At 44.8% G+C, this 19,945-nt stretch overlaps 1 protein-coding gene across 4 annotated transcripts in view; it reads left to right on the forward strand.

The window, feature by feature from the left end:
- The first annotated feature begins 517 nt into the window (after positions 1 to 517).
- MYO5C (myosin VC) overlaps positions 518 to 19,945 on the forward strand; it is a 60,456-nt gene continuing 41,028 nt past the window's right edge. For 2 of the 4 annotated variants that reach the window (XM_082198249.1, XM_082198252.1), the window contains exons 1-12: positions 982 to 1,079; positions 4,894 to 5,004; positions 6,312 to 6,477; positions 6,569 to 6,713; positions 7,230 to 7,386; positions 9,989 to 10,132; positions 11,582 to 11,663; positions 11,881 to 11,988; positions 13,773 to 13,879; positions 16,797 to 17,062; positions 18,553 to 18,634; positions 19,249 to 19,389. In XM_082198249.1, the coding sequence (XP_082054375.1) occupies positions 996 to 1,079; positions 4,894 to 5,004; positions 6,312 to 6,477; positions 6,569 to 6,713; positions 7,230 to 7,386; positions 9,989 to 10,132; positions 11,582 to 11,663; positions 11,881 to 11,988; positions 13,773 to 13,879; positions 16,797 to 17,062; positions 18,553 to 18,634; positions 19,249 to 19,389 (1,593 nt within the window). In that variant the 5' untranslated portion in view covers positions 982 to 995. Of the gene's footprint in view, positions 725 to 981; positions 1,080 to 4,893; positions 5,005 to 6,311; positions 6,478 to 6,568; positions 6,714 to 7,229; positions 7,387 to 9,988; positions 10,133 to 11,581; positions 11,664 to 11,880; positions 11,989 to 13,772; positions 13,880 to 16,796; positions 17,063 to 18,552; positions 18,635 to 19,248; positions 19,390 to 19,945 lie in introns of those variants that run through there. The other 2 variants (XM_082198250.1, XM_082198251.1) reach the window with 2 other exon arrangements.

Below are 19,945 nucleotides of genomic sequence, written 5' to 3' on the forward strand. Positions count from 1 at the left end.
TAAAGCCATTTGCACATAACAAAATATGTATTTTATTAAAGTGATTGATACAGAAACGAGCAAACCAGTGATATTTTAGGGAGCAGGCAGGCCCATTACTTACATCATGGGAGCCTACACAACACAAAACACTGTTGCTGTATGTAGATTTTATTTTAGTTTCTTATATTTTGGCAATGTACATCAAGTTTTTCCCCTCCGTTTAAATTCTTTTGGGGGGCCCCCAAGAGAGTGGGGCCCTAAGCTATAGCTTGTTTAGCTTATATGTAAATCCGGCAATAATAATAATAATAATAATAAGTAATTTCGTTGTCCCCGAGAGGGGGCAATGAAAATAAAGTTGTTAATAATAATAATAATAATAATAATAATAATAATAATAATAATAATAATAATAATAATAATAATAGCAGCTGCGGGGGAACCTCAACTCTGAGCCCTCCCTTAAGCGGAAAAGGCCGCCCGGCGGCGGGCAAGCCAACAAACAAACGTGGCGCTCCTGCCGTGGGAGGCATCGGCGCTTCCTCGCCCTCGGGCTCCACCTCTGCCCGGAGCCGCCCGCCGCGCGAGAGGAGCTGGGCTGAGGCAGCTCCGCCGACCGCCTCCGGGCCTCCTTCCTTCGGCGGGCCGGGGAGCCCCTTGCTCCTTCCTCCCCCTCAGCCTCCCGCCCACAAGCGGGGCCACGAGCGGCGGCCAAATGGCGCTCAGCGACCTCTACACGCAGGTAAACGGGGGCGAGCAAAGCGGGAGGAATCGCGGCCGAGGCAGGTGCCGCTCCAAGCCCGCCCTCCGCTGGGGGGCGCGGAGGGGATTTCTTATAATGGCCGCAAAGCTTTGCGGGTTGGTTGGTTGTTTGGCTGCAAAGCCCCCCCGAGCGCCCCGCAGAAAGTATCCTCTGGGAACTGTAGTTTGCCCCTTCGAGGGAGCGACGGTTCCCACGAGACCCTTGGCAGCTCTCTCTCTCTCTCCCGCGCACCCTCTTTCCCCGTCGCCATATGGAGGGGAGGGAAAGGCAGAAGAAGCAGCCCAGCAGCCGCCTCTGCGCCCCGTATTGTGTGGGAAAGGAATGCGGGTCACGGGTCAGCCGGGGACGAGGGGATCCTGTTGTCTCGGTTTTCCCCGAGGAGATGGGGGGGGGGAGAGAGAGAAATCTGGTAAAAGTAATCGCTGGCTGAAGAAGTCGGGCGGAAGGAGGAAGGGTTTCTCTCTCGCTCTCCCTCACACACGCAAAGGCGCGCACCGCGATCCTAAAAGCCATCCAGAGTTATTGAACTACGGCGCGGTGGCGCAGCAGAAGCAAACCCCAGACGGAAGGACCCCCGACGTGGCTGGATGGCTGCAATCCTGCGCGCGGTTTACTTGGGTCTCTGCGCGCAGTTGTGCTTGACGGCGCTGTATCTGCGCGGGTACTTGCGCGGATGCGGGGAAGGGCCGCTGAACTTAAGGGGATTGACTGCTGAGTAGCATGGATGTAGCTAAGGGGGGGGGCAGGAGGCAGCTGTCCACCCCAAATCAATACAAATCAATAGGAATCTGAGGTCCTGTCCCCCACCCACTAACAAAAACCCTAGGGATAGTGAATGACGAAGGCTGCAAACTCAACTCTACAGTGGTACCTCAGGTTAAGAACTTAATTTGTTCCGGAGATCTGTTCTTAACCTGAAACTGTTCTTAACCTGAAGCATCACTTTAGCTAATGGGGCCTCCTGCTGCCGCTGCGCCGCCGGAGCACAATTTCTGTTCTCAACCTGAAGCAAAGTTCTTAACCCGAGGTACTATTTCAGGGTTAGCGGAGTCTGTAACCTGAAGCGTATGTAATCTGAAGCGTATGTAACCCGAGGTACCACTGTACTGGCAAGGAGGAATGTTGGCTGGATTGGTTTTACTTTTATGCCGCTTTCCCGCAACTGACCTGTGCCCTAAGCGGCATATTGCAAGCTTCCAAAATGTTAAAACAGCGAACATCGGGAATACAAATAGGCAAAATACAAAGCATGTCCAGTAAATTGAAAGTGGGACTGTGAGTGGGAGAGCAGTGGGAGTAATTAAGGTGTCTATAATATTTGCTTGACGTGCACTGAGTGACTGAAGACTTCCTTGGTTTAATGGTAAACCCTAATTTTACATTTTGTCCAAGTTTAGAGACAGAAGCTTCTAATATCTTTTTGTGTGTGGCGTGCATGAGCTCAAGGAACCTCATGCTTATAAGGTTAACCGTGGTGTCTAAAACGTAGCCGGTCCAAGCTGTTTTGCTGCCTGACACAACGTCAAATGCTCCATTCATCAGATGCATAGTACCCAAAACTAGTCACTTTATTTTGGTGCCTGAGGCAGAAAACACCACACACACACCTCCCTGTGAGTAAAAATGCAAAAATAAAAGACTTAACAATGTTCTGCTCTTTCATGGTGCTCCTGAGCATCATGAAATCCCTAATACAGTGGTGCCCCGCAAGACGAATGCCTCGCAAGACGGAAAACTTGCTAGACGAAAGAGTGTTCCGTTTTGGAGGTGCTTCGCAAAACGAATTTCCTATGGGCTTGCTTCGTAAGACGACAATGTCTTGCGAGTTCCTGCTCTTTTTCCCCCCTCCCCCTTTTTCTAAGCCGCTAAGCTGCTTATCAGCTGATCCGATCAGCAGATAAGCCGCTAAAAGCCGCTAATAGCGCTAATCCGTCAATGGGCTTGCTTCGCAAGACGAAAAAACCGCTAGACGAAGAGAATCACAGAACGGATTCTTTTCGTCTTGCGAGGCACCACTGTAGTAGGGCGAGCCCTGGGAAGAGTAGGTGGAATAAAAGAAACCTAACCCTTTCTGCGCCCACTGATAAAACTGAGCAAATCCTGCCCTTCCCAGCCTGTTTTCTTTCAGCTGGGTGTTCCTTCAGTTTCAGAGACTTAACTGGTGGGAAAAACAAAAAAAATGATAGATGGCTATGTCTTCTATTCCACATGGTTGCGGGTGGAGAGACACTTCTTATGGGCACTGGACCTGTTTGTTTACTTTCTCACAGATATGCAGTGTTCTCCGGTTTCTCTTGCAACCATGCTTTTATTATGTGCCAGTGCAGGTCCAAATCTAGATTTTTTGTATTCATTTGTTTTCATTATTTTTCCTGAGTGGCTCAAGAAAATTCTCCAGCATAGGAAGGAGGAGGTTGGGTGTAACTCAACAGGAAAGTAAACTCCATGTTTACTTGTAAGGCAAGGTTCACTGGCATGTAGATAGATGGCTCATTGCATTTACCAATGGAGGTACCTGGAATAGACTTTTTGATGATTAGATCTAGTTAGAATCTTTAGATATAAGAATCATGTGACAAAACGTGTATGTGTACATATTTAACATGCAGGGGACACACGCACACACACTCTTAGTTTGATTGCCCCACTTCAGCAGAGGCTCCTTGGGATGGGGGGGAGAATTCTTGCTTATTTCAGTGTTGGCCACAGGTAATGTAATGGGAATTGTAGTTGCTTGTGTGTAAGTCACCGACTTCCCTAAACTGCTTGTTGTTTAAACCTTTCCCTAACTGAAACGCACCCCTGTGCGTCTGCTTCAGTCGCTGGCAGAATCCGTTAGTGGGTGTTTCCTAAATTTTTTCCAACATAAGAATTCCTTGACAGCCAGTCTCCGCCTAGCCTCTCTGCGCGGAAGCCTTCTGCGCACAGTAGGCGTGCCCAGTGGTGGTCCGGCACTCTCCCCACTGATCTCACTGGAAGAGTCCCTGAGCCTTCCCTCCAAAGTGCTCTCATCCCCTCCTTCCTTCTTGGTGTCCCCTTGATTCCCTTCCCCCTCGGAAACCCTCTCTCTCTCCTTGCTGGTTCCCTCTCCTGCACTATCGGGGCAACTCCTCTCTCTGCTGGTCTCCGATGTCAGTTCCCTGACAGGTAAGCAGCAACATTTTTGGCTGGCATAGCGCTGAGATGCTTAAGGAATTTGATCTTAGCCAATTCCTATACAGAATGCCTTTCTCTGCACCTCTTAGACCTCTAATTAGGCTTGCCAGACCTCCGCTTTTGGCTTGTGAGACCATTTTGGCCCAGCCACACCCACCTGCCCTACACCTGATGGTTCAGCCAAAAGTGGGGCTAAACGTACCCCAACTCCCTCAACTGTTTCTCATAAGACTTGGTTTCCAGATCCTTGATCATCTTGGTCGCCCTCCTCTGCACCTCTTCCAGTTTGTCAATATCCTTTTTAAATTGTGGCATCCAGAACTGGACTCAATATTTTAGGTGTGGTCTGACCAAGGCAGAATAGAGCGGTACTATTACTTCCCTTGAATTCCCCGTATAAGAAGTCATGTTTCCCAAAACAATGAATCTGAGCCTGCAATTCGGTTTTAGCAGCTGAATAAGTAGGGATATTTGAACTTAACAGATTTATTTCTTGCACTGGAAATTGCAGCAACTGCGTTCACAAATTTAGAAATAAACTGCTGTAAGTTTCTCTGCGCCTGGTCTAAGCAAGCTACATCTTCCAGTGACTTTAACAGAAGACCAGAAGATGTGTAACTCTCTTGTGTCTAAATAAATTGGATTTGAAGTGCTCAGCTTTGACTAGATCATGCCCATAGTTAGTAGTAGAAAAACAACATTCTCTGAACTCCTTGCAAAAGGGCCATACCATTTTTGCACTTTTCTAACCTTTGCAGCTTTGGAAGATATTTCCCTTTAGAAGCAAGGTTACTGATGTATTGACGTTTTAGTTTGGCTTTTTATGGGGACGGAGATATGCTATATCTGAATTGTTTGCTTGCATATTTTATTATATGGTGATGATAATATAAAAAAAAACTCAATAAAACTGTTGGTAGCCAAAAAAAGAAAAAGAAAGAAAGAAAAAGTGCTGCTTATTAAAGTGAATTGTTTTTGTTTTATTATTACAGTATAACAGAGTTTGGATTCCTGATCCTGAAGAAGTCTGGCAATCTGCGGAAATCACAAGAAACTATAAAAATGGAGAAAACCTACTTCATCTGCAACTAGAAGATGGCACGGTGAGCGAAATAGGTTATGTTATTAGCAGTACTGTGGTGTGCGATACTTGCATGCATGTTGACACATAAACATTGACCTGCTGGATTCTCCATCTGGTCTCGCTTTGTGTCTGATAGACTCACCTTGGTTTTTACTCACATGCTAAGCTGGTGCCTGGGCTATATTACCATCTACAGGTGGGACTCGAAAACAGAAACGGGAGTGGGAATTGCTTATTTGTCCCATGTCCAGGACAGAAATCAAGCCAGCAAATGTAACCAGCATATTCTGCTGTTACTTTCAGCCTATGAATAGACCAGGTTTCCCCCACCCCACTCCCATTGAAATGAGTGGGATAGCTGAATGACCACTCAACCCTTCCCAGATGGGTAGCGATTGCAGGCCTTGCCTCTGTCCATCATCCCCAGCAGCGAAGGCCCGTGTGTTCTGCTGGCTGTTAGGGAAATTCCCCAGTCGGCAGAATCAAGGCACAGGGATTCCCCACCCAGGCGCTGGCTTCAATTGGGCCAATCAGAGGTCAGCTGGCTGGGCATTGGCTGCAGTCCATGTCTGGTCAGCCGGCAGCGCATAAAAGAGCAAATTATGTAATTAATTACAGTGGTACCTCAGGTTACATACGCTTCAGGTTACAGACTCCGCTAACTCAGAAATAGTGCTTCAGGTAAAGAACTTTGCTTCAGGATGAGAACAGAAATCGTGCTTCGGCAGCACGGCAGCAGCAGGAGGCCCCATTAGCTAAAGTGGTGCATCAGGTTAAGAACAGTTTCAGGTTAAGTACGGACCTCCGGAACGAATTAAGTACTTAACCCGAGGTAAAAAGGTAAAGGGACACCTGACCATTAGGTCCAGTCGTGACCGACTCTGGCATTGCGGCGCTCATCTCGCTTTATTGGCCGAGGGAGCTGGCGTACAGCTTCCGGGTCATGTGGCCAGCATGACTAAGCTGCTTCTGGCGAACCAGAACAGTGCACGGAAACGCCGTTTACCTTCCCGCCGGAGCGGTACCTATTTATCTACTTGCCCTTTGACGTGCTTTTGAACTGCTAGGTTTAACCCACAGCGCCACCCGAGGTACCACTGTACATAAATTACGTAAGTTCCAACATTGCACCACAGTGCAAGACGCATTTCACCACAGTGCAAGACAAATAACATAGGTTTTGGCAGAAGATGAACTTCAGTGGACAAGAAGCATTGCTGCATGTGAGGATTTACAGGGCAGAACATAGAATGATGCCTGCTTACATCCTTAGGCACATGTAACATTCTAGCTTTCTACGCCTTCACCTCTCCCATTTACCAACAGGAACTGAAATATCCAGTTGATCCCAGAGCTTTACCTCCTTTGCGAAATCCAGACATACTTGTCGGTGAAAATGACCTCACCGCACTTAGCTATCTTCATGAGCCTGCCGTCCTACACAATCTGAAAGTTCGCTTTGTCGAGTCCAAGCTGATTTATACCTACAGCGGTAAGCGAACGTTCACGCTCCACATTTCTCATATACGAAGTATGTGTGATGCAACTCTTATTTCTATGTTGTGTGTTTCCCCCCCTTGCAGGGATAATTTTGGTTGCAATGAACCCCTACAAGCAGCTGCCGATATATGGAGATGCCATTATCCATGCCTATAGTGGTCAGAATATGGGGGATATGGATCCACATATATTTGCCGTGGCAGAAGAAGCTTACAAGCAAATGGCAAGGTAGAGTCTGGGGAGTTTATAGTATGTTAACCTGTGGCCCTCCAGAATTTGTTGGACTCCAGCTCTCATCTTCCTAACCATTGGGCATGCTAGCCAGGACTGATGGCATCCAATAACATCTGGAGGACCACAGGCCAGCCAGCCCTGCTTTAAAACCTCTGATTAAAAACCTGTCACTTCCGTTTGCAAAATGTTGCTACATGCCTGTCCCTTTCAAAAACTTTGGACCCATGTAGGTAAGTTTCTTAGAAATAAAATAATGATAATCAAACAAGGGGCTTCATTGATTCATGAGGATTCCCTGAAAAACTGTTCAGAGATTGCTGTGAATACTCTCTAAGCACCTACAAAGTTCCTGGAGGAATCAGGTGCCAACAGCGGAAAATGGCTTCACGCACCAGATCACAAAGTCGGGATACCTAAATAAAGCAGATCTTATCTGCTGTAGAGACATACATGATTTTTTGACATTAAAAAAATAATTTTATTTGATAATGCATTTTCTCCTCGCTTTAGGAACAACAAGAATCAATCTGTTATAGTCAGTGGAGAATCAGGAGCTGGGAAAACAGTTTCGGCTAAATATGCCATGCGATACTTTGCTACTGTCAGTAGATCTAGCAGCAACACGCAAGTAGAGGATAAAGTCCTGGCATCGAATCCGATAACAGAGGTAAATTATGGATGGCTCTGTAAAGGGATGAAATCGCATATTTATTGAATCATCTCATTCTAACATACTGAGCACCTGCAGCAGAAATTATCATGTTTGACCTTCTGATTTTGAAAACCTATGGAATATCTAAATTACCGTATTTTTTGCACCATAACACTCACTTTTTTCCTCCTAGAAAGTAAGGAGAAATGTCTGTGCGTGTTATGGAGGGAATGCCTACGGGTGGCATGCCTACGGGTTTTCCTCCTCTAAAAACTACGTGCGTGTTATGGTCTGGTGCGTGTTATAGAGCGAAAAATATGGTAGTTATAGCTAACAGTTCTTTGGCATCCCAGATCTGGTTTTGTTGACTGAACTACACATGTTTGCTGTTTAATCTGCACAGGTTATTCTCTTGTCACACTTGATTTTCTTAAATGCCAAATGTTCACAAAGTTTATTTCCTATCTTAGTTGTTTCAGTAAAGCTTCCTCTTCTAGGCATGGATAAATAACAGTTAGACAATTCCACAATCTACTGTGGAAAATGGGGGGAAAAACACCGAACTGGGTCTAATGATTGCTGCACCAAAGCAGCAATCGTAAGAACACAAGAAGAGCCTGCTAGATCAGGCCGACTAAATGGAGTCAGTGTGGTGTGGTGGTTGGACTAGGGCCTGGGAGTTGTTGTTGTTGTTTAGTCGTTTAGTCGTGTCTGCCTCTTCGTGACCCCCTGGACCAGAGCACGCCAGGCACTCCTGTCTTCCACTGCCTCCTGCAGTTTGGTCAAACTCATGCTGGTAGCTTTGAGAACACTGTCCAACCATCTCGTCCTCTGTCGTCCCCTTCTCCTTGTGCCCTCCATCTTTCCCAACATCAGAGTCTTTTCCAGGGAGTCTTCTCTTCTCATGAGGTGGCCAAAGTATTGGAGCCTCAGCTTCACGATCTGTCCTTCCAGTGAGCGCTCAGGGCTGATTTCCTTCAGAATGGATAGGCTTGATCTTCTTGCAGTTCATGGGACCCTCAAGAGTCTCCTCCAGCACCATAATTCAAAAGCATCAATTCTTCGGCGATCAACCTTCTTTATGGTCCAGCTCTCACTTCCATACATTGCTACTGGGAAAACCATAGCTTTTACTATACGGACCTTTGTTGGCAAGGTGATGTCTCTACTTTTTAAGATGCTGTCTAGGTTAGGGCCTGGGAGACCAGGGTTCAAATCCCCACTCAGCTATGAAGCTCACTGGATGGTCTTGGGCCAGTCATTTCCTCTTTGCGTAACCTACCTCACCGGGTTGTTGTGGGGATTAAGCTTGATCTCCTTGGAGAAAAAGACAGGAGAGGAATGTTGCTGTATTGGCATTGCAAGCTAGCAAAATGGCGCTGGTGATTGTAGACTCTAACCCATTGGTGAGACACTTACCTGGCGTATATGTGGGGTCCATTGGAAGTGGTTCTTCAGCTCATGCTTGTTCACATGCTTTCCTCCTATCTCCCACCTTTTACTGCTGGGAGAAGTGAACAAGAAGGTTTAATCTTGCAGGGACTGGAATGGATAGGCATCCTTCCATGTCTTATTCAAAATGGATTTTAAAAAATTAAATCACTTCTGCCAAACATCTGAAATTAATCCATTTTTAATGGATCTCTTTTGACTCAATGAGGCCTCTTGACCCTGGTGGGCTGCAGAAGATGTCAAGAGGAGAAGCCCAAAGCCTCACATGTGTTTTTGCACCTCCCTACCTGAACAAGACTCTCCCCCCCCCCACTGCTCTGCTGCACATTATTACTTGGAAGGGGACAAGGTCCTATTCACAATCCATTGTGCAATGAGTTTCCACCAGCAGTGTTGTGTTGTGTAACACTAAAAACCACCCGCCAGCTAGCAGAAGAGACCTGTTGGATATAGTCAATTGAAATTAACGGGCTTAAGTTAGTCGTGTACGTTATTTTCAGCAGTCTGTTCTTCAGTAGGAATAGCATTGGGCACCATTATCACCAGGGGATGCGGGTGGCGCTGTGGTCTAAACCACTGAGCCTCTTGGGCTTGCCGATCAGAAGGTCGGTGGTTCGAATCCCCACAATGGGGTGAGCTCCTGTTGCTCTGTCCCAGCTCCTGTCAACCTAGCAGTTCGAAAGCACTTGTATGTTATTTTCAGCAGGACTGTTCTTCAGTAGGAATACCATTGGGCACCATTATACAGTGGTACCTCGGGTTACATACGCTTCAGGTTACATACGCTTCAGGTTACAGTCTCCACTAACCCAGAAATAGTACCTCAGGTTAAGTACTTTGCTTTAGGATGAGAACAGAAATCGTGCTCCAGCGGTGTGGCAGCAGCAAGAGGCCCCTTTAGCAAAAGTGGTGCTTCAGGTTAAGAACAGTTTCAGGTTAAGAACGGACCTCCGGAACGAATTAAGTACTTAACCCGAGGTACCACTGTACAGCACCCAGCTCAAACATATATAAATTCTGACCAAGTCTGAAAACAATTCCCCAAATAATTGTGTTGTAAATATTTCATTTATTTATAAGAGCATTTATAAGCGGCCAATTTATAAAATCAGTAACATGCTAACAAATAGATGTATGTGCATTGAAATGATTCTCCATTTTATAGGCTGTCGGTAATGCTAAAACCACACGCAACGACAACAGCAGCCGCTTTGGAAAATACACAGAAATCAGTTTTGATAGGAGGTACCAGATCATTGGTGCAAATATGAGAACATACCTGCTTGAGAAATCCAGAGTTGTCTTCCAGGTAAGTAAAATTTGCCAGTGGAATTGCATTATATCTTTGCTAACAGACTGCCATCAAGGCAAAATGGATTCTGTTGTGGACTTAGAAAGATCCAGCTGCTCAGCCCAGTGGTGTAGCGTGGGGGGTGCAGGGGGGGCCGGCCGCACCGGCCGCAACATCTGGGGGTTAGGGGGCGCAAATCCACGGGTTAGGGGGCGCAAATCCACGGGTTAGGGGGTGCAAATTACTTGCCTTGCCCTGGGTGCTGACAACCCACGCTACACCACTGGCTCAGCCCCATTTTTTTATTTATCTCTGAGGGTCTTGGTGGGAGCTGTTGCCTGGCATGACACCAGGGAATGGAAGGCTGAGGGCTGAACAGCTGCGTAAATAATCCTGATTCTATATGGACATAATGTGTAGTTCCTGTTCCTGCAATAGTTTTAAGTGTTTGGGTTTTTATGTAAACCGCTTGGAGAGCCACTCACAGTTATAAAGCTGGATATAAGTACTCTCAATAAATAATGAATAAAATACAGATAATGGGTTGTATTCAATGCTAGATCTACTAAGAGAAAACTTGAAATTAATGAACCTAAAGATGGTCATGTTCATTAACGTTAATGGGTCTTCTCTGAACAGGACTGACATTGAATGTAGGGCAGTGCTCCACATATTAATCTTCTCATTAGTATGTCCTGTCACTTAGATCTTTGGGCTGGTATCCCCAAACTGTTCCAAGTTCTGGAGCAGTGAATTCTTGTGCTCCTTAACTGCAGGGTCGTTTCAGGTACAGGGTAAAAGTAAAGCTAACTTTTCAGGTAACTAAATAAGCTATTTCTGCAAGCTGATTTCCTAAAAAGGAGGTTTAGAGGAAACTTCTTCTGGGTTTCTGTGAACAATTTTTCAATTAGTGCTTCCTGGAGACATCATTATTATTACTTGCCAGCTCTTGTCAGTTTTTAACTTGAGGCAATTACGAGAGCAACAGTTTTGGCAAGCGGCATTCTGCATTGTCTGATTTGGAGATGTGCACTCAGTAAGAAGCTAAAACTGCTGCATTGAAATTTACAAGTTGCCACCATCTCTGGGATTTAATTTTCCTAGAGCTGTGATCGACATGCTACCCCCTGTGCCAATTCTGCAATCAGTCACGAGGGCTGGTGAGCTGTGAGGCTTTCCTGATTCCCAAAATGAGAGGAAAAACCTTTCTCTGATATGACTCACAGAATCGTAGAATTGTAGAGTTGGACGGGACCACAAGGGTCATCTAGTCTAACCCCCTGCAATGTAGGAATTTTCGGCCCAACATGGGGTAATGAATCCGTGACTCTGAGATTAAGAGTCACTATTGTCATGTTAGTCAAGTGGCCAAGCAGGCCAGAAGCTGTGGCAGGTGCGTCTCCTTCTACAAAATGAATAATTTTTCTTTGTTTCTCATTTTATCCTCTTGTTTACTTTCATTGACAGTCGGAGAATGAAAGAAATTACCATATATTTTATCAGTTATGTGCATCAGCTCTGAGACCAGAATTTGAGCACCTTAAACTGGGTATGTCTTATTTCATATTTTCATTGTTGTATTTTAACACAGTTTTTTTAAAAACAACAACAACCAAGCAGTATATACATTTTATTAAATAAATAAATAAGTTAATCTTACTAAAGGACTTTCGTTGCATCATTTGGTCACGGATGGCCTATTTGTAGAAGTCCCTCAACTTAATATCCAATATATAACGTCAGTATGTTTTGCTTTTTGCCTGCAGCAAGCCCCGAAGAATTTAATTATACCAACATGGGTGGAAACGCTGTGATTGAAGGAGTGAATGACTATGCCAACATGATGGAGACTCAGAAGACATTCACCCTGCTAGGTAGATCAACTTTGCCTTTGATAAAGTAGCAAAATTATAACAATGTAAAATTCATTGGGATTACCATTCTGAGAATAACTACTGATTAGACGTTACAGTATAACCATGTTCCTAATTTACTTCTTGAAATATGGCAACCGTATCATAGAGCAGAATTACTTGTACAGTGGTACCTCGGGTTAAGAACTTAATTCATTCCAGAGGTCCGTTCTTAACCTGAAACTGTTCTTAACCTGAAGCACCACTTTAGCTAATGGGGCCTCTACTGCCGCCATGCCACCGGAGCACAATTTCTGTTCTCATCCTGAAGCAAAGTTCTTAACCCGATGTACTATTTCTGGGTTAGCAGAGTCTGTAACCTGAAGCATCTGTAGCCTGAGATAGAGGGGGACATTTGCATTGGAGAATGGGTGGCTGGGAAAGGGGAGCATCCCACGTCAACCAATTCACTCCTGAAAATCAAGACTGCTAGCTTTTCTCCTGGCCCTCAAAACTAGGTAATCCTCCCCTCTCCTGCTTGCTAGCTTCTTCCTGGAAATGCTCTTCTAGGTCCCTGCGTTCACACTGAGAAACACGGTTGCTAAAGGATTCCAATTGATGCTGCCACTCCCTGCTTGACTTGGCAGTTGAGCTGGCACTTGGCTGAGGAGTGGGAGCCAGAACTGGTGTTTTGAGAAGGATATTGAGAGTGTCCTTTGAGAGATTAAAAGGCAGCACCTGAGAGTGCTTATTCTGGGCTCTGGTAGGCAGAGGAGGAGGGGTCTGGAGCCACAGCAGAGATATGCAGGCAATGAAATGAGTACTGTTTGGGAGCCGAGTGGAGAGATTTGGCAGAAAAGAAAGAGGAGGGAGAGGGAAACGAGGCAAGTTGCAATATGAATTTGGGCTGCCTCAGCAAGGGCAATGAGGAGGGGGAACAGGAAGAGTAATCGGACAGAAGGGTCTGGAGTTGTTATCTCTAGTGATAAGCCAGAAAGAGAGAGAAGGATGCCAAAGAAAGGAGAGGACACCGTACAAGGCAAGTCAGACGGAGAACTGTGCAGGAGAGAAAACATTGTCTATAACCTAATTGTAAATAAAATTAGGGACACAGGTGGCACTGTGGGTTAAACCACAGAGCCTAGGACTTGCCGATCAGAAGGTTGGCGGTTTGAATCCCTGCAACGGGGTGAGCTCCTGTTGCTCGGTCCCTGCTCCTGCCAACCTAGTAGTTCGAAAGCACATCAAAGTGCAAGTAGATAAATAGGTACCGCTCTGGCGGGAAGGTAAATGGCATTTCCGTGCGCTGCTCTGGTTCGCCAGAAGCGGCTTAGTCATGCTGGCCACATGACCCAGAAGCTGTATGCCGGCTCCCTCGGCCAATAAAGCAAGATGAGCGCTGCAACCCCAGAATCGGCCACGACTGGACCTAATAGTCAGGGGTCCCTTTACCTATATAAAATTAATTGTGGAGTCCCTCATTTAAAGGGGGCAAAAGAACTGTGAGCAAGTTCAGCTCTCTGAGAACAAGAGACCACCAGGAGGAGTTCTCAAGACTCCTGGGACCAGAGGCAGAGACAGAGCTAACTCTTAGTTTGGGTGGTATAATAAATGTATGGTTTCACCCTGATATAACTAGTTCTGAATTATACAGGACTTCAGCATGGCCCTATGGTAAAATGCAATGCATGAAAACGAGAGTTACTTCTAATTTATGTACTGTAACTTGCAGCACCTAATGCCTGCATTTCTTCCTGTTCTTGGCTGTGTAATGTTGAATCGAGATTTATTTGTTTTCCTTTTAGGTTTGAAGGAAGATTTCCAGATGGACGTTTTTAAAATATTGGCAGCCATTCTGCACTTAGGCAATGTGCAAATAGCTCCTGTTGGTGATGAAAGATCTTCTGTTAGTGTAAGAATTGCCAGCAAAATATTTTGGGACTTATTTTCCCTTGGTGAACAATGGAAGAAGCCCTTGCCATGTTTTTCCATTTAGCTAGGGCACACGCGTAATCATGCTGCACTTTAGTCTTGCTGCACATTTCCTTCTTTGAGGATGCAACCCTCAAAGCCAATCAAGTTACCGTATTTTTCGCTCTATAGGATGCACCAGATGATAGGACGCACCTAGTTTGGGGGGGAGGAAATAAGGGGGGGGGGATTTCTGAATCCCAGAAGCCAGAACAGCAAGAGGGATCTGCCTTCTGGGATAGCCTCTTGCTGTTCTGGCTTCTGGGATAGCCGCTGGGATAGCTGGTCTAGCTTTGCGCGAAGCCTCCGCAGGGCATGGAGGCTTCTGGGACAGCCCATGAAGTCTCCGGAGGGCAGCGGGATGAAGTCACTCCGCTGCCCTGTGGAGGCTTTGTGCCGCTAACCCCGAAGCTAGAACAGCGAGACGGAGCGCTGTGCAGCACTCCCTCTCGCTGTTCTGGCTTTTGGGACAGCCCGTTAAGCCTCTGGAGGGCAGCGGGGTGCCTGCCGCTGCCCTGCGGAGGCTTTGCACAGCTAAGCCAGAAGCTAGAACAGCGAGATGGAGCGCTGCACAGCACTCCCTCTCCCTGTTCTGGCTTAGCCGCGCAGCCTACATTCGCCCCATAAGAAGCACACACACATTCTCCCTTACTTTTTAAAAGGGGGAAAGTGTGTCTTATAGAGCGAAAAATACGGTACTATTTACTAAATGCATCTGTATCTTGCCCTTTCTCCAAGGAGCACTTTAGTTTCGCCAACTCCGGGGCTGAGGTTTGGGCTGCGACGTTCACCCAGTTTGCTTCATAGCTCACTTAGATTTTGGACCTGGGTTCTTCATAGCCAAAGTCAACACTTCAGTGTCCCTTGCACCACAATGCTTTGTGTTGTGTAGTGCATTGGCTTTCCTGGTTTGCCATACAAGAAGGCACTGCACTTTCAGTTCTGTGCTGCAAGCCTTGTATTACTTGTTCATGCATCCTCTGTGTGCCCTCCTTTTCATGATCCTTTTCAGTTTCTCAGTGGGGAGCAAATTGCCCCCTTAAAGATGCTTTTAGGTCGAGCCTTGCATGCTACGGGGATGAGTTCTGGCACTGGAAATAGCATATGGGACTGAATGATTTCCAGGTTTCAAATCTAGTAAACCCTGGGATCTCTTGACATCGCGTGGATTGCGAAATGGGTCTCTTCTTGGGTTCTGCTCCTGCTTCTGTCAGGGACTGAAACAAAGAATGTAGTTTTAAATCTGGTCTTTTAAAATATGCGTTGGAATGTCTTGATACAATTGCGTGGACATTTGTAGCTATGTTGCTGGCAAATGTAAAATTTCATGTGACTGAGGAAACTTTAGGTTCCCCGCCTGCCTACATTGATGGCATTGTGCCACAAAGAATACAGAGATGATACATACTCTTGTCAAATTCCCGTACCACCTTTGTAGTGTTTATTTTTTAATAAATCTTATTTTTGCATTTTCTATTTTACATAAATGAATGAATTAAAAACATAAACATATAATCCCTTCTGACTTCCCTTCGCCCCCCCATTGTGGATATTAATGTAATGATTTTCCCCTTTGCATCTCTATTTTTATAAATCCTTTGTCAATCCATAGTTCAAATTTTTACTACAAGTTTTCTGTCAATCCTACCAACGTATGTAGTTGTTTACAATAGCTTTTCAAATAAATTATAAACTTTCCCCATTCTTTATTAAAGACCTCCTCTTCCTGGTTTCTAATTCTTCCTGTAAACTACCTTTGTAATGTTTAGTTTAATTTATTACATATGCTGATAACATTGTACAGTGGTGCCTCGCAAGACGAAATTAATCCGTTCCGCGAGTCTCTTCGTCTAGCGGTTTTTTTCGTCTTGCAAAGCAACCCTATTAGCGGCTTAGCGGATTAGCGCTATTAGCGGTTTAGCGGCTATTAAAGGCTTAGCGGCTATTAAAGGCTTAGCGGCTATTAAAGGCTTAGCGGATTAGCGGCTAAAAGGCTATTAGCGGCTTAGAAAAGGGGGGGGAAGCGGAAAAAAATCAGAACACTCGCAAGACGTTTTCGTCTTGCAAAGCAAGCCCATAGGGAAAATCGTCTTGCGAGGCAGCTCCAAAACGGAAAACCCTTTCGTCTAGCGGGTTTTCCGTCTTGCGAGGCATTCGTCTTGCGGGGCACCACTGTAATGTGCACTTCTCTAACCATGTCTGTGGGTGTATTATATTACCCCTCATTAAAATAACACTAGGTTCTGGACTTAATAAAATGTGAGGATTTAGGCCAGGCATAGGCAAACTCTGGCCCTTCAGATGTTTGGGACTACAATTCCCATCATCCCTGACCACTGGTCCTGTTAGCTAGGGATGATGGGATTTGTAGTCCCAAACATCTGGAGGGCTGGAGCTTGCCTATGCCTGATTTAGGCAGTGGAGGCTGGTCCATTAGGGCAAATGGGGCATTGATCCACTAACCTCAGCCAATCCCCAGCTGCCTGTTTTCTTACCCAGGGTGTGGCACTGCTTGTCCACTTCTTCCGCCTTATTCTCAGTGTTGCCTTTATAGTATTTAGCAGGGAGGAGGATGGGGACTGTACTAGAATTAGATGACTCTTCCTGTTATTGGCTCTGGCTCCACCTAGTGTTGGCCTCCCTGTCTTCTGCCCTACCAAATTTCATTTGGCAACAGCAACCACTGGGTTTAGATATCTGATGTGGAAATTTCATTGCTAGCCTCTCCTCCTCCTCCTCCCCACCACACCCAGCTTGGATGTTGTCCTATTACTAAAGTGCGCAGCATTCTGAAGCATGACTACCTTATTATTGAAACCCTGGTTATTGATTCTTTCTTTATTTCTTCTTTTTCAAAGCTGGATGACAAACATCTCCACATATTCTGCGACCTCCTGGATTTAGAAAGCGACAAAGTGGCACGGTGGCTGTGCCACAGAAAAATTGTCACCACCTCTGAAACTGTAGTGAAACCCATGACAAAACTCCAAGCCCTTAATGCCCGTGATGCTTTGGCAAAAAAGATTTATGCCCACCTTTTTGATTTCATCGTGGAACGAATTAACAAGGCACTGGAGTTTTCTGGCAAACAGCACACTTTTATTGGTGTTTTGGACATCTATGGGTAAGATGGTTATTTCTGATAGAGAGAGAAAACTGCACGTTTATTTACTACTCTGTCTTATTTCAGCAAATGATTGGAAACAATCTCTTGTAGAATGGAGGAATGAGATGCTGGAATACTTTGCTGGGAGGACCTATTGATAACTAAAGTTCTTAAATAATTTTTATTAACAGGCCAATCAAATTAATTCCAAATCACATTAATTCCAAATTACACATTTAAATTTTTTTAACATTTTTGTTGGGGGTACCCATACTTCAAGCTCCGAAAGGGATCCAAACATCTCTCTTGCTGCTGCTTTAATATTCACAGTTCTGACCAAATAATATTCACAGTTCTATTCCATCTTCTCTTTGTTGTTTTTCTCATCTTATTGTTTTCTTTATGATCTCTGATAGTCTCCACAAGCGGGTTGAAAACAAATGTTGTTATATCCTGTGTGGATTTTACACTCATCCAAGAGCCATATCAAAATAGACAGACATCATTTCAACACCTCCGTACAAAACGTTTCCCACAGTCTGTCCTGATTTCCACAGGCCTGCCGCTCTCATAAATTTTCTCAGGGGGCCCTGCCGGGCCAATCTCACATTCCGATATAGTAACGAGCCATAGTCCTCCTCCCCCTCAGTCCTCCTGCGGGCAGGCATGCCATAACAGTCTCTTTTTATGACTGTGTCACAAAGAACTTTCTTTCCTTTCTCGATGTTCCCATGTGCCATATCTTTGATTAGTAATTAATTTCCACACAGTTCTTGCTCCTCCTGCTTGTGATCAGTAATCGCGATGATTCTTTCTTAGAGGGGAGGGTTATTGGGTACTCACATAAGACAAAAAAAATAAAAGTTCCCCCCCTTTTCAGTCTCGCTCCGAGATACCAATCCTTTGATGATTCATCTTCTTGATTTATTGTTGAATCCAGCCCGTCGCTCCACATCCCAGAGATCCCTTTAGTTAGCAGTCTTTACTCCCAATCTTTACTCAAAGTATGTGCATTTGCTTCTTTTCTAATTGTTTATTTCGAGCTGATGCAGCCAACATGCGATCAGAGACAGTGTCCGGGAGAGCCGGACCCACACAAGGGCTTTGCGCCTAGTGCCCTCACCCCCTTCTTTTGAATCCGGGGGTGATTTATGGCCACAGCAGGCAAGGCAGTGTTCCCCATTCCCTTGGGCAACAAGGGAGGCTGCATACTCCCATATCAGCCTCTTAATTACCTCGTGTGAGCCGGAGAGATGTTATTGTCGGCCATCTTCCAATGCGCCCCTAGTGGCCCCCCGATAACTGAAGTTCTTGAGGCAGTATATAATTAAAATAGGCAATGGTGCACGATTTGCTATCAAAAGTTCAGAAAAGTTTCTCCCCTAGTTATCCGATGCTTAAACTGCCACCTGAATCTGCTGGCATGAAAGCAGCAGATATTAGTCCCTCACAGGCCAAGGCTTCATCAAATAAAGATTAATAATTACATTTCCAACCATTTATTTCAGATTTGAAACTTTTGATATCAACAGCTTTGAACAGTTTTGCATCAATTATGCCAACGAAAAGCTGCAGCAGCAATTTAACCTGGTATGATATATCTTATGGATATTAGTAATTCAAATTCTTTAAAAAAAAAAACCTGTTTACTTTGTGAGTAACTTCTAGGAACTTTAAAATTTTAAATTCTATTTCAGTCATTTTTATATCTAATATGCAACACCTCAAATAAACATGTAGCATGTTTTCTGTTTCTGAACAGCTGTCATTATAGCGCAAGCTGGCCCAGCATGGTGCTCTTTAACTAACAGGAAATTTCTACCTAAATAATTCTCAGTGCATCTTTTCTAAGGGTTATTGTCTACAAGAAAGAAACTTCCAACTAGTATGCCCGAGATTGGCTCATGTTGCCATGGCTATTGATTTCTTATTTGCATACTGTATTAACCTTATGAAGTATTTTTGTTCATTTGTTTTACTTCTAAAAATCTCTGTCTTTCTTGAAGATAACTTGGTAGCTCCTTCAACACAGGTATTACATGTTGTCAATAGCCAATGCCTGATAGCAACCTGTCTGCAGAGTTCTGCACCAGCTCCAGCTTCTGAACCAAACATGTTACATAGAGTCTATCCTCAAGTTTGCCTTTACTTGAAACAAGCTGCCCTGATTTTGTTGTGATCATATATGACAATGTCATTATTAGCATGTCTTTAAACTTGAACAAGAAGAATATATGAAAGAAAATATCCCATGGACGCTCATTGACTTTTATGACAACCAACCAGTCATTGATCTTATTGAAGCTAAAATGGGCATTTTAGAGCTTCTGGATGAAGAGTGCCTGGTAAGTTTTTATTCTGTTTCTATTTTGCTGTTCTCAGTATAGTTGCTGTAGACCTACATCTTTGCTTTATTTTCTTCTTTTCTCCTCTTTACGCAACATTTATGCAGCCATGTCGGCAAGACGTCTCATTAATGTAAGAAAGAGTTCAAATATTTCTTTTTAATAAGCCTCTTTATACTTGTGCTGGCATACTCTCAAGTAAAAGGCATACCCTCCAACATTTCTCTGATGAAAATAGGGATGTTCTATTCCATCATCACCATCATAATTTTATTATATATACCCTGCCTGGGTTGCCGCAGCCACTCTGGGTGGCTTCCAACATATAGAAAAACATAATTAAACATTTAAAAAACTTCCCTATACAGTTGTACCGTTGGAGTTGAATGGAATCCGTTCTGGAAGTCCATTCAACTTCCAAAATGTTCAAAAATCAAAGTGTGGCTTCTGATTGGCTGCAGGAAGTTCCTGCAGCCAATCGGAAGCCACGGAAGCCCCGTCGGACATTTGGCTTCCAAAAATAGTTCACAAACCAGAACAGTCACTTCTGGGTTTG

This window comes from Podarcis vaucheri, assembly GCF_965113315.1.
Source record: "Podarcis vaucheri genome assembly, chromosome: 14".
Lineage (NCBI taxonomy): Eukaryota > Metazoa > Chordata > Lepidosauria > Squamata > Lacertidae > Podarcis > Podarcis vaucheri.